At 36.9% G+C, this 14,340-nt stretch overlaps 1 protein-coding gene across 1 annotated transcript in view; it reads right to left on the bottom strand.

Moving 5' to 3' along the window:
* The window catches only part of LOC135199117 (uncharacterized), a gene marked incomplete at its 5' end in the record, with an annotated part of 413,213 nt that extends 409,037 nt beyond the window's left edge, over nt 1-4,176 (bottom strand). The window contains one exon of the mRNA XM_064227036.1: nt 3,976-4,176. Coding sequence (XP_064083106.1) covers nt 3,976-4,176 — 201 coding nt within the window. The remainder of the gene's footprint in view (nt 1-3,975) is intronic.
* Nucleotides 4,177-14,340: the final 10,164 nt, after the last annotated feature.

Genomic DNA, 14,340 nt, shown 5'->3' with positions numbered 1-14,340 from the left:
AACGTTGTGAACCAACATGTCTTTGAAGATAGCAATCTTATCTGGTAGTCTCATCTCCACATTTCTCCTGCTTACACTCCCTTATAATTTACCCTCTCTGCGCCAGAACTCATTTCAAAAACCTCGACATTTTGACTTCATCCGTTTGACTTGTGGTCCCAAACGCTTCATGCAATCACGTATTCCCACTTCTCTGCCTTGCGGTCATTGATCGAGCTGACAAGTTCCCATTTCCCTAATAACCTTCCTATTCTACTGCAGATTCTTTTGATTGCTTGAGCTAGACCAAAGGATTCCCTTCACCATCACCCTCTAACATAGTATCAACGGTATATGTCAGCAATTCCACAAAATTTGTAAATAAACTGCCCATTTCCTGCGTTAAATCTGCTAAAACCTTTTACCCATAGAATCTGGTACTGTTTCCTTTATATTGTCGTGAGTCGTGACCCATTTTCTCATCAAAGAAACTTAGTCTCATGTTGCCTTGTCTTTGTTGACTTTTCTGGTCAAGCCATCCATAAATATAACTTACACATCCACTGGGAAATAAGTCACCCTTGTTTAAGACACTTTTAATTCCAGCCACCCTCTTTTGTCTATATAGAAAAATACAAACTTCGCTTGTAGTATAGAAAATTGTAATCGCTACAGCAATTTACTATTCATGTGCATCATGTACAGAAACCTTGGTTCACGAACGCTTCTCTGTAGCTCCTTGAAACATTCAGTTTTTTCATATATCAAGAAAAGGTCACAATTTTGATTATTGTCAACAGTGATATCTACGAAATATTATGTGATAAAATCCACAATCTAAAGGGACATTCTTTTCTTCATTCATCACAGGTATATTCAAGCAAAATCACAAAATGTGAATTCAGCCCCCCCACCCCTGCCACTTATGGGGGCTTAATGCCGTCAGCGTACCTCATGGGGTGCACGGTAGGGAATACCAAAGGTTCGACCCGTAGCTGCAACCCCTTTCATTCATATATAAATAAATTATATATCATATAATATTATATATATATATATATCTATATATATATATATTATATAATATATATATATCTATCTATATTATATATATATATATTATTATTTTCTTTATTTGTGACATCCAGTGTCAGAATGGACATGGAAGAAATATCTTGCTTTTGGCTGTTGAATCACAGAATGAATCGACGCAAACAGCGCCAAAGACGCAGTGGGTACACCCAGTTTTGCATGATAGGCATATCTTTCATTTATTTGTAACATTGTACCCATCTTTAAGAGATCAAGAAGAAACATTTTTAGATTAGTTTAGAATGTCTAAGAAATCTTTCTATGATCTCTTAGACCTAACCAAGATAGACTTATTGAAGATCAACACCTCAATGAGGCTTCATCTGCCCAGAACAAAAACTTGTCATAACATTCAGGTGAGTCCTTTTTTATAACCAGTTTTATTGAAGGAAATGTGTTCTATATATAAATCAAAATGAGCTCTCTCCAGAGTTAACACTAGTGGTGGGCGTAATCGATTATTAGTAATCGATATGTTCCTCGTTGGACGAGTGGATTTGGCACTCGGCTACCAATCCGATGGTCCGAAGTTCGATTCTCCGCTCGGCCAACGCGGAACCAGAGGAATTTATTTCTGGTGATAGAAATTCATTACTCGATATAATGTGGTTCGGATCCCACAATAAGATGTAGGTCCCGTTGATAGGTAACCAATTGGTTCCTAGCCACGTAAAAATCTCTAATCCTTCGGGCCAGCCCTAGGAGAGCTGTTAATCAGCTCAGTGGTCTGGTATAGCTAAGATATATTTAACTTAATTAGTAATCGATTACATCGATGACTTTTAAAAAATCTCAGTAGTCGATTACCGTCTTTTTTTCTCTCTCTTTTTTTACGAGACAAATTTCTTCTTTGTTAATATCCGTTAGAGGAGCCTTACACTGCATGGCAGCGGGGGTGAAGTTTGAGAAAGGAGGTTGGATGCCACATTGGAACTGAAGCAGTACACAGCTGAAAGAAGGAGAGCAAGAACCGAGGATCCACTGGAATTCTGGAAACGTCACAGTGAACAATATCCCCGCCTGAGTTTTAGCAAAGAAGTATTTATGTGCCCCAGTAACATCAGTGCCATCTGAAAGACTCCATCGAAAGACTGGAGAACTATTTTCAGTGAAAAGAAATAGAATAAAACCAAAACACGTAAATATGTCCCTATTCATGAACAAAAATGAATAGAATAGATCAACGGATGTTGATTAGTACATAAATTTGATTTCGGTAAGACATTTATATTACTTTTAAAAGGATTTCAAAATTTATTTTGCTTTCTTATAGAAAATACTAAATATATTCTTATTCAAAAACAAAAATTTACAAACTAAATAGAAGTCTTAAGCTTATTTTCTATTTCTTTAAGAGTTAAAACGTTTATTTTTCATTCAAAGAGAAGTATTTTTTTACATTTTCTTATCAGCTACCTCTTCATATCATCATGAAAAATAAAGAATAAGAATAATCATCTGTTTTATTTTAGGATAAAGACTCAGGGAATTTTTTTTCTGAATTCATTATTCATATAAATGGATTATCGATATTTGTGTGCATAATGGAATAACAAACACAATACATATAGGTTTAAACTTGAACTTATTGCCAAAGCCAGTCCTCATTTGTTATAATTTTCAAGGATTTTTGGCTTAGAGAGAGAGAAACATACCATAATAGTATAAATTAAGACCAAGGACCATTGTACTTGATTATACTGTAGTAGTACGTGTAATGTACCAGATTCCTGTGAAAGTAATCGTTAAGTAATCTATTACTAATCGATTACTGATCACCAAAGTAATGGAAGTAATCGACTACCAAAAAAAGATGAGTTTTGCCCATCACTAGTAAACACTTGACATTGACAGCGATGCAATAGTGTGTGAAGTGACTGTGAGTCACGGGGGACCAGGTCACGTGGCCAGGGTTGCTATGGTAACGCACAATCTCTTTTCTCATTGGCTGACACACAGCCAATGATGGCGAATGCTGTCCTCAAGACGGGCGGTTGGCATCTTGCTACCGCGGCTTATTGGAAACCGCCGCAATACGCCGCGGTTACTAGTGAACGATTCCATAAGTTAACATTGAACAATCCAAGGCTAAAAACGCCCTGTGTGAACGAGCCTCAAGGTTACGTTCACACAGGGCGTTTTTAAGTGAAATTAAAAAGTGCCCAGCAATATACTGTATGTAACTGGGAAAGAAAATTCATAAATGCATGGTTTTTTTTTTTTTTTTTTTTTTCAGGGAAAGAGTTGTTTGATTTCTACCTTGAACACATTTCCTTCGATAAAAGTGATTATAGTAAAGGCCTCCTCACCTTAATGTTATGACAAGTTTTTGCTCTGAGCAAATGGAATCCCTCATCGAGATGTTGATCTTCGATATGTCTCCCTTGAGGTCTAGCAGATCATCGAAAGATTTCTTAAACACTCTAAAATAATTAAACAAATATCTTCGTGCTCTCTTGAAGATGGGTACAACGTTACATATAAACCAAAGGTATGTCTATCATGTAAAACTGGGTGTACCCACTGCCGTCTTTGGCGCTTTTTGCGCCGATTCAGTCTGCGATTCAACAGTCAAGAGCAAGATATTTATTTCTTCCACGTCCATTCTGATACTGGATGTCAGCAAAATAGTATATATATATATATATATATATATATATATATATAATATATATATATATATATATATAATATGTACATATAATTCAGAATAATATGTATACGTATATATACATATATATAACGTATGAGGCATTACCGAGCATTCGCCGCCGCGGACGAAAACGTTTCGTGTGAACGATTAAAGCGGTAAACTAGCGGTGGCCGCCGCGGTTAAAAACGCCCTGTGTGAACATAGTCTTATACACTGAAAACCTAAAAATGTTGGCGACTCTCAGTACTCACCTTGATCTCGGTATTCCAGTATCCTTTTTTGTAGTTTATTTGTTTCACTTCGATATAAGAATAAGAACCTTGAGAGAAAAATTTGAAGTCTTGAGATGAAGGGAAGAGGGAATGAAAGCAGGAGAGCGAATTTGGAGGTGTAGAGAGCGTAGCTAGAAAATACCGGTTAAACGGACGAGGGGGCGGAAGGGACACAGTCGTTCAGGGTATGATCCCAGAGTCTTGGCCCCTCTTGGAATAACGATGGGTACACAGAAGCGGCTGGGTTTTATGCCCAGAAAGGGCGGCCATTCTTCGACGAAGACAATGTAGACAATGGACCAAGTGACGAGGCGCTTCCATTGTCCCTTTTCAGAGGCAAAGGGAAAATCAGCAATTTTTAGGGGGAACAACAATAGTGGTCACTCGGTCCGCTTACTAGTATGTTCGAGAGGTACATTTGCTTCGCGCCCCGTAGTGGGGTAGTGCCCCAGGCATTACTTGAGGTTTTTTGCAGCGTCCCATCGGCCCCTAGCTCTAACCCCTTTCATTCTTTTAGTGTAACTCCGTTCCTATTCTCTTTCCTCCACCATACTTTCCACCCTCTCCCAACAATTGTTTCATAGAGCCACTAAGAAGTTTTCCTCTCGTTACGCCTTTCAAACCTCTCTACTGTCATCTTCCGTTGCAGCGCTGAATGGCCTCATAGGTTCCAGCGCTTGGCCTTGAGCCTAAATTATATATTCTATTCTATTAAATGATATTTGAAGGAAATTCCGACTTTTGTTGTCAGTTCTTGTGAGAAGACTTGAAGAACGCTTCTCCTCCGTCATGTTCAGAAACCAGAGCCCAAAAAATGTCCCTTTTTAATATCATAAAACTTAAAACCTAAATACTGCGACAGGTTTATGTTTACGAAAGTACTACACGACCGGTATTTCGCGTAACCTTCCTCATAATCTTTTTCATGGAATTCTTCTGGTAAATGTTCTACCATTGCATCATGGTCTAAGTCTAAGAGGTTCTCTGCAAAACTTTGCAGAATAATTATTATTAATACCTTTTGGATCGTTATCAAGTGTAGTTGTTTTTGGTGAAATAAAACTTCCAATTGGTCATACATAGAAGCCCGTTTCTTCTTATTAATTATTAATTAATATATCCTACACTATAGATTAAAAGAATACTGCCCAGCGACTGATGTGCTGGGAAGTCCATAAAGAGAGAGAGAGAGAGAGAGAGAGAGAGAGAGAGAGAGAGAGAGAGAGAGAGTCAATGTCAAAATTCTTTATTCCATTCAAAACGGGTATTACATATATTTCTTTACTCATTCTTGGAAAACGTAAGACAGAGAGAGAGAGAGAGAGAGAGAAGAGAGAAAGAGAGAGAGAGAGAGAGAGAGAGAGAGCGAGAGATTGTCCTAAGGAACGATAAGCTTTTTTTCTCTATGCAATTAGTTAATAAAAAAAAATGTCGATTTTAGGGCGATCTTTTGTATAGAATTGTTCTGTTACTAATTCCCTCTCTCTCTCTCTCTCTCTCTCTCTCTCTCTCTCTCTCTCTCTCTCTCTCTCTCTCTCTGTCTTACGTTTTCCAAGAACGAGTAAAGAAATATATGTAATACCCGTTTTTAATGGAATTAAGATATTGACATTGACTCTTTCTCTCTCTCTCTCTCTAAATGTCTTATTCGTGAGGGACCTGGGGCAACCCGAATAGGATATAAGGTCTGTAAGGTCGGTCTCTCTCTCTCTCTCTCTCTCTCTCTCTCTCTCCCTCTTAGTGGACTTCCCAACATATTAGTCGCTGGGCAGTATTCTCTAAATCTGTCGTGTAGGGTATATTAATTTAATTAATAAATAGAAACGGGCTTCTATGTATGACCAATGGAAAGTTTTATTTCACCAAAAACAGCTACACTTGATGACGATCCAAAAGGTATTAATAACTATTATGCAAAGATTTGCAGAGAACCTCTTAGACTTAGACCAGATGCAATGATAGAACATTTATCAGAGGAATTCCACGGAAAAGATTATGGCAGATGTTACGCAAAATAACGGTCGTTTACTTATAGCAACATTACCCCGTCACAATATTTAGATTCCAAGTTTAAGATATTCTTTTGAGATAAGAAAACATCATTCATTATGACTGAAGAAGAAGAAGAAGAAGAAGAAGAGAGAGAGAGAGAGAGAGAGAGAGAGAGAGAGAGAGAGAGAGAGAGAGAGAGAGAGAGAGAGGCCGCTTCAAGTAATTGATGACAAAAGCCATTGTGATGTTTAAGATGACATCACAATTGAAGCTATGAAATCAGGTTGCTGAACATTATTGTATTCGTCATATTTCCAGTTATAGAAAACAATAGAAAGTGCAGCGATAACACTTAGCACTGACTGGCGACTTCGGGATGATAACAGCAGCAATTCGAGGCTGGTAAAACTTTTGGCTTTTGTTGAAGGGGCCGACTTGGGTCTTGGTCTGGTCGTTTCGTCCTTTTTATTGCTCTTTGTTGTTATTCTTATTTAGTTTTTGCTTTATATCTTAATTTCTTTTAGAGCACGGGGCTGCTTTCACAACTCACTTCGCTCCCGTAGGGGGCTAGTGTCGTCAGTGCACCTTACGGATTGCACTGTAGGCATTACTAAAGGTCCTTAGCAGTGTCCCTTCGTCCACTAGCTGCAACCCCTTTCATTCCTTTTACTGTATCTTTGTTCATATTCTTTTTCTTTCATCTTTTTTTCCTCCATCTTCAAACATTGTTTCATCGTGCAACTGCGAGGCCTTCCGACTGTTACATCTTTAAAACCTTCTTACTAGCCACTTCCCTTTCAGCTTTGAATGACCTCGTGGGACTTAGTGCTTGGCCTCCGGCCTAAATTCTATATTCCAGTTCCAGGTCCAAAAGTAAGTGAAATAACCGAAAGGCGAAGAGCTCTTTGTGGTTAGAAATATACAGAGTTGAAGCTGTTGGCGACATTATGGGTCATTTACTCTAAAAGAAAAAAAAATACTTATTTTAATGATTTCGTATTTAACAACCATAATTGGCGAGCTTTTATTTTATTTATTTATTTATTTATTTTATTTTATTTTATTTTTTTAGGATTTCCGTCAGCTGTAGATCACTGTTGTTATAATCCTGGAGGAGACAATAAACTGCAAAGGAAAGTTCTCTACAATTATAGGTAAAACGTGCCCCCCCCCCCCCCCCCACCCACGCTCTCTCTCTCTCGCTCTCTTCTCTCTCTCAAAACACGTTCCCTCCATGGAATCAAGTTCCTCCTTATCAGTGAGCAAAGTCAATCGTCTGATTCCTCGGGGTCACGAAAGCAACAATCTGCGTTTTTCTCTGCCCTAGATTTAGTTCTTCAAAGTTTTGACACTAATTGTTTCATATACTCAAATTCTAAAAACACTTCAGAAGCTATTGAAAAATTGAACAGTTTTCATTCATTAATTCAAAAAGTTCAGAAGTCGCTTTTTCGTATTTATTGTCTCTTACTGTTGGGTCCCTTCTTGCATTGGGATTCACGGAAACGAGACTACAGACAGGGAAGCAAAAACCCGCACGTAGTCATTATATAAGTCTATCACATTACCGTGATTCATATACATATATCGAGCTACAAATGTCCTTGATAAATTCCCCTCGGTTAAGCATATATGAAAATATATTAATTCCGACGTAGAGCGAATTAGAAATTAAAGGACATTTGTAGTTCGATATATGTCTATGAATCACGGTAATGTGATAGACTTATATAATGACTACGTGCGGGCAAAAGCACTACCACGCCACTGAGAACGAGATTGGTTGATGCAGTCTCCAAGACAAAAAATACCTGCGTGCGAAAGGTATTTCAGGTGGGAGGCGGCATGAACTTATATCTCTTGCGGTGTCGGGGTGGTTTAAGGCTTCGCTGCCAGTCCTAGAATTGGGAGGTCGCTGGTTCGCGCCTGTCATTCGCTTAATAAATTCCCCCTCGGTTAAGCATATATGAAAATATATTAATTCCGACGTAGAGCGAATTAGATATTAAAGGACATTTGTACTTCGATATATGTATATGAATCACGGTAATGTGATAGACATATATATATATATACTATACTCTATACATATATATATATATATATATGTGATATATATACATATATATGTGTATATAAATATATATATATATATATATATATATATATATATATATATATATATATATATATATATATATATGTGTGTGGTGTGTGTGTGTGTGTGTTATATATATATATTATATATATATATATATATATATATATATATATATATATATACATATATATATATATATATATATATATATATATATATATATATAACAAAGAGAAAGAGAGATACGTGTAGATTCTACTAATGCCTTATGTAACTGCAATAATCACAACACCTTCAAAACTTCTCGGTTTCCTTTCATTATTTCAATAATCTTGACACTAAAAAGCCACTGGTGCAAATGGAGGAATATGGAGAAGTTCCGACGTCCGTAGCAGGATCCGAACAAGTGGAATCATGACAAGAAGATATCATGAATAGCAATAATCCCACGACGAATTGTGTGAGAATCATCAGGACATTAATAATGATACTTGTCATCACTGCAATAATCAAAATGATCTTTTGGCTGAAGAGAAATATTGCAACTAGAGGAGAGTGAGCGCGGGAATTATTCACATCGCAGGCGAGGTCACGACTGATTCCACCATTAGACAGGAATGAAGACTGATTAAAGTCGATTTGTCATGGAAAGTATCATGTGGCTAGTTCTATTGATTCCATTTGCTTATGATTTCATGCTTAAGCCCTTTTTTTTTTCTTTCTTTTGCTTAGTAGTTTGAATTTAAGATATGTAAGTTCTTATCTATATGCTGCTGTTTGTCTTACGCAAGTATTGGTAGGAGTCCTCGTAGGTAGTTTACTTAGGTTTAGTCTAGTAAACTACCTATAATTATAATGAAAAAGTTGTTGTTGTTGGATATACAGTTTATGCTTGTCAAGCCTCCATCGTTTTCTTATATGACGAGTCAAAGAAAACGTCAGTGTCACTGAATGGGTTACGAGGATATTTATTTCTTTTGCGACAGCAGGTTTGGGCGCAGTATTTTTCCTTAAAGTACGAATTTTGTTTAGCCTAATCTAGCTCCTTTCAGCATTTTAAACCTTGTCCTGAAAATATCATCTCGGGAATATTTTCACATTCTTCTTGTCCTGCTAAATGGCTGCAATGATATGCAAGCATGACTTTAACTAAGCCAAAAAGGAATCTAGACCCTTTCGGAAACAAATAACAAGAAAATTATGCCTCTAGGTTGAAAATCAATGGCGCCTCAGAATTTGAAGTTGTAAAACTTTACTCACGAGTAAAAGACACCTCAAGTCAAGCCTTTCTTCTTCTTCTTCTTCTTCTTCTTCTCTCTCTCTCTCTCTTTTTTTTTTTTTTTTTTTTAGAAGTTTGGGCAGAATTATAGGAAACGTCTAGTTAAGAATCCAGCTCTTGCATCATAATCAGAATATTTTCTAATTTATCTTATTTGGCACTAGAAATATTAACACTATCTGCCATGAAAAGAGAATTACGAGCAGGTGGAGACTGTTTTCATAATAGAATTTCCACTGGACGATCTCCGTTAGCTTCAGTTGAAAGTTTTTCGTTATTGGCCTGACTTCCTCTATAAGCCGCTTTACAGTTGTTCCTTAGTGGGTTGTTGGTCTCTCCATATTCACAATGCCGTCTCTAATGATATAATTGATATTCTAGCTCAGCAATAATAATAAGGAGAATCAAGAAATAACTATTTTTACATGATAAGTTCCATCCAGCCATATGTAAACAAAATATAGTGACTGCACTAAATAGAGATGAATGACCGAAAACGGGTATCCAGCATTTAAAGGACAAATTCCTGCGGCAGGGTTAGCCCCTCGAACAAAAGGATTGACAAAAATCAAAGAAAAATCCGGAATAAGGAAAAAAAATTCCCATCTTCCATCTTTTGACAGGTGACCCTTGAGTCAATTGGCATTTGAATTGTGAGGAATTCCTCTCACAACGATTTTATTTTCTAATATTTTTTTGTATCCACTTGTTTCCATGCTATTTGTCTTTTATTATAGTTATTAGTGTCTGTCTCATAAGAAATTATTGATTGATTTTCACTGCGTATTGCCGTCTGTCAGGTAATTGACAGATAGGAACTATGTTACTGTATTTGTATTCATGTGAAAACCAAATATATTCGCATGCCCATATATTTTGTAAAGATATGTACGTCTATATTGCATGACATAATAAGGGTGAAAGAACCACATCTATTCGAGAATGACACTCTTAACATTATTTTATCTGATTTTGCTATGTTCTAGTATGTAGTATCTGTGGTGCGCTTAGAACCGAAAAGATGGTTTTACACAAAGACGAAGTCTTTTGACATGAACGTCAGTAGACGTTTTAGTATAATTAATGTTTTAGTTATGATAATTCATTTGTCTTTATATATATGAAATTGCTCTTGGTGAATGTATTGCGCATATGACGTATGGTAAGAGTTGGTATCATTGGGTCTTGTTTGTGCCTCTCGCCATAGAAGCCATTAGTAGAGGTCAAAAGATCGGGAGGGGAAAGGAAGGATAGTAGTTCGCCCCTCTGAACGATCCTTTGCGTGCCCCTCTAGGGGTGTGTATGCGTATTTGCGTAGTACACTGTATGGGCATGATATCGCCCAAAATTGTATTGACACACACCACCAATTAATTCACTACATTTAATAAATATGTTGACGTTGCACACTATTATATTTGGAATTTATTTTTGACAACAAACTTGATAATTATTGTAAAGTTTTTATGTTCATGAAAACCCTGTACGTCAGTTCTACATTCGTGGTAATTGAATAACTTGTCTCTTTTCCCCAACAAAACCCGAATGCAGGACGGAACGAGGAGCTTCTTGGCTCAACTTTTGAGGTGACCTGTTATCTAGTTTGTGTAGTGATGTGTGTGTGTGGATTTAGAAAGGGCGATTGCCCTGATTCTTGAATTTTGTCGTAATTTGTTTCATTTGAGTGCCATTGATTTACAATTCCCCTTGAGTGATTAATTTCATTTGTCACTTATATGTTATTACTCTTTGATATGTTTAACTTTTAGTTATTAAATTAATTTTAACTTTACATTTATCGAATGTGTTTCAATATCCCTCGATTTTATTTCATTTTTCCTATGTTTCAGTTTTGTGGATGGTGAATATGAATTGATCTGACAAACCTTTATTGTGTTCATTTTTTAAAGTTATGCAAATAACTTTTAGAAACGAGATAACACAGCGGTCCTCTAAGGTATGAAAATCAACCCGTGAGCACTCGCAACATTTAGAGAGAGAGAGGTACGTACCTCTCGTCGTATCTCGTGTAGCGATTTATGATCTGAGTTCATGTCTACAAGGACTGCTCAGTAAGTGAAAGTACCTAATTGTGCTACAATTCATTAATGATATTGGTGTGTTATCCTCGTTAATAATGATTTGGGTTGAGAGATATCTCCCCGTAATTTAGAAACAGCAAAGGGAGTTTTGTGGAGTTGTTATGTAAGGCTTCTAGCGGTTTTTGACCAAGTAACAACGTTAAGCATATAATACAGTCCACTATAAGTCCATCTTTTTCGCCGCATGAATGCTTGCATGATGAGTCATTTTATTAACTCGCCATTTGCTCGCTAAGTTCAAGTTATTTTCTAACTGTTTAGGTTCCGTAATAAATGGTGTCATTCTTTGATTCACTAGACATACTACTTGTCTTCATTTTGAGTAAATACTCTGCTACCTTAATGTCCTCTGATTGCAAACAAAATCACATACTACCTATAGTTATTTTCTAAATAAAAGTTTCTCCGAGTAATGACTTTTGAAGAGTGATCAAATCTATTAGGATTTAGCTTAAAACAATAAAAATAAGAAAAAAAAACGTTATAGACAGTTCACAAGAAACTAACTTACTTGCAATTTCACTCGGTCTTGATGACCCAATTTCAAATTTTTTATTGCCAATACAAAAAGTAACTTGGCCAATTAATCAACGAAATTAAGAGCACCCGAATAAAAACTAAGTAGCTTATTGAGCATTATCAAGGAAAAGGTGTTCATAACACACACGCAATATATATATATATATATATATATATATATATATATATATATATATATAGATAGTATATAAAATATATATGTGTGTGTGTGTGTGTGTGTGTGTGTGTGTGTGTGTGTGTGTTATGTAATTATGCAAATCCAGTGAAGTTCAACATATTTATTGCATTTTCGTCTAGACACACAACACATTAATAGGAATTTTAATAGAGAATCCTCACATAAAACCACAATTGTTTCCTTTTCTTGAGAAGGGCCTTCTAATGATGTGTTTATAGGCACCTCTGTATCCATTTGCGTGTCCGGTGAGATGTCAATACTTTTTTTTTCGCTTTTAATGAGACTAATAATAATAATTACCATTATTCGGTAGATATATCTATTCATATGGAACAAGCCCATAGGGGACATTGACCTGAAATTCAGGCTTCCAAAGAATATGGTGTTGGTGAGAAGTAAACGTCAATCATTTCAGGTTGCAAATCTCTCGCTGGGAAAACCGAAGATTTGGGAGACATTTGAGACTGAGATCGAATAACAACTTCGCTTTTCTTATTTGCCAAAGATTTCCTAGCGCCTCAGTGGCGTGGTTGGTATGGGTTGGCGTCCCACCTCGGTGATCGCGATTTCGATTCTCGGCCATTCCATTGAGGAGTGAGAGATGTGTATTTCTGGTGATAGAAGTTCACTCTCAACGTGGTCCGGAAGTCACATAAAGCCGTTTGTCCGGTTGCTGAATAACCGCTGGTTCCGTGCAACGGAAAAACACCATACAAACAAACAAACAAATAAACAACAAAGTCCTTCCTCAGCCTAATTAAGAACGTTGTGATGGAGTGGGACATATTACAAGGAAATATTTCGCCTGAAAATAGATTGAATTGAATTGAAATTACTGAATATAGAATGTAGGCCAAATTCCGAGCAATGGGACCTTTGAGGTCATTCAGCACTAAATCACAAAATTGGCAGTAAAAGGTTTGAAAGGTGTAACATCAGGAAAACCTCAAAACAAGCAACGTTATGAATCAAGTGTTAAAAAAGGGTGGAAAGTAAGATGGAGGAAAGAAAATATGAACGGAAGTACGGTAAAATGAATGAAAGGGGTTGTACCTAGGGGCCGAAGGCCCGTTGCAAAGAACCTTAAGTAATGCCTACAGTGCGCTGCATGGGGTGCACTGACGGCACTACAGTGACCTGAAATTAGATGCTGACGTTTGATAACCTCCTCCTTGAGGACTAGACCAGCTGCCAGTGGAACGCCAGACCAGCTCCGTTTCTCTCCACAACACGACTTCCTCGGAGAAGAGAGGAGGATAGAGCGCTGGTTCAAAGTAACCAACAAGTCTATCATCGTTAGCTTCCAGAAGAACTCTGCAGTAGATGATGCATCTTTGTGCTTTAAAGAATCAGCACTGAGAGATCAGTCAATCAATTATCCGATTCTAAACCATCTCAAATATTGATGTGATTCTTCCTCGAAATTCATGTTAGGATTTTCATCTTAGAAACAGAAATAATCAAGTAAAAAAGGCCAGGCAATCGAGTTTTCTGTACAGCGTATAACACTGTATGAAAATCTCAGCCACGGTCCATGAAACTTTCAGCCACTGCCGTGTGGTGGCCTGTGCTGTTGATACCTATAGTGGTGCGACACGCACGGGCATGGCTAACTTTAACCTGAAGTAAAATAAAAACTGCTGAGACTTAAGGGCTACAGTTTGGTATGTCCAACAATTGGAGATGGATGATCAACATACCAATTTGCAGCCCTCTAGTTCTAGTAGTTTTTAAGCTCTGAGGGCAGACAGAAAACGTGAGGACAGAGAGACAAAGCCATCTCAATCATTTTCTTTTACAGAAAACTAAAATCGGCTGATTAACATTTTCCAGATCTCTTCATACAACTTCCTTACTCGTAAAGCAAAAGTGATTGCCAGGGGAATTTAATATCACTTAACTACATATCATTCATAGAATGTTAAAATTGAAGTTGTGTAAACTTTCCTACTGAAGCAAAACTAGACATCATTCGGTATTTTGGGCAGAAGAAGAAGAACAAAATCCTATGGCTTTCCTACTCAGTTTATACAATGTTTCTAGAAATTTCTCATAAAGGGCATTGAAAAAAATTCAACTTTATTTTTTTTTTTTATTCTGGAAATCGCCATGAATTGTGTCCTTTTATCTTGTAACATTTTCAGAGAGAAGA

This window comes from Macrobrachium nipponense, chromosome 25 (assembly GCF_015104395.2).
Source record: "Macrobrachium nipponense isolate FS-2020 chromosome 25, ASM1510439v2, whole genome shotgun sequence".
In the NCBI taxonomy this organism is placed as follows: domain Eukaryota; kingdom Metazoa; phylum Arthropoda; class Malacostraca; order Decapoda; family Palaemonidae; genus Macrobrachium; species Macrobrachium nipponense.
The sequence above is the reverse complement of the archived record's forward strand: the minus strand, read 5'-3'. Positions and strand labels throughout refer to the sequence as shown.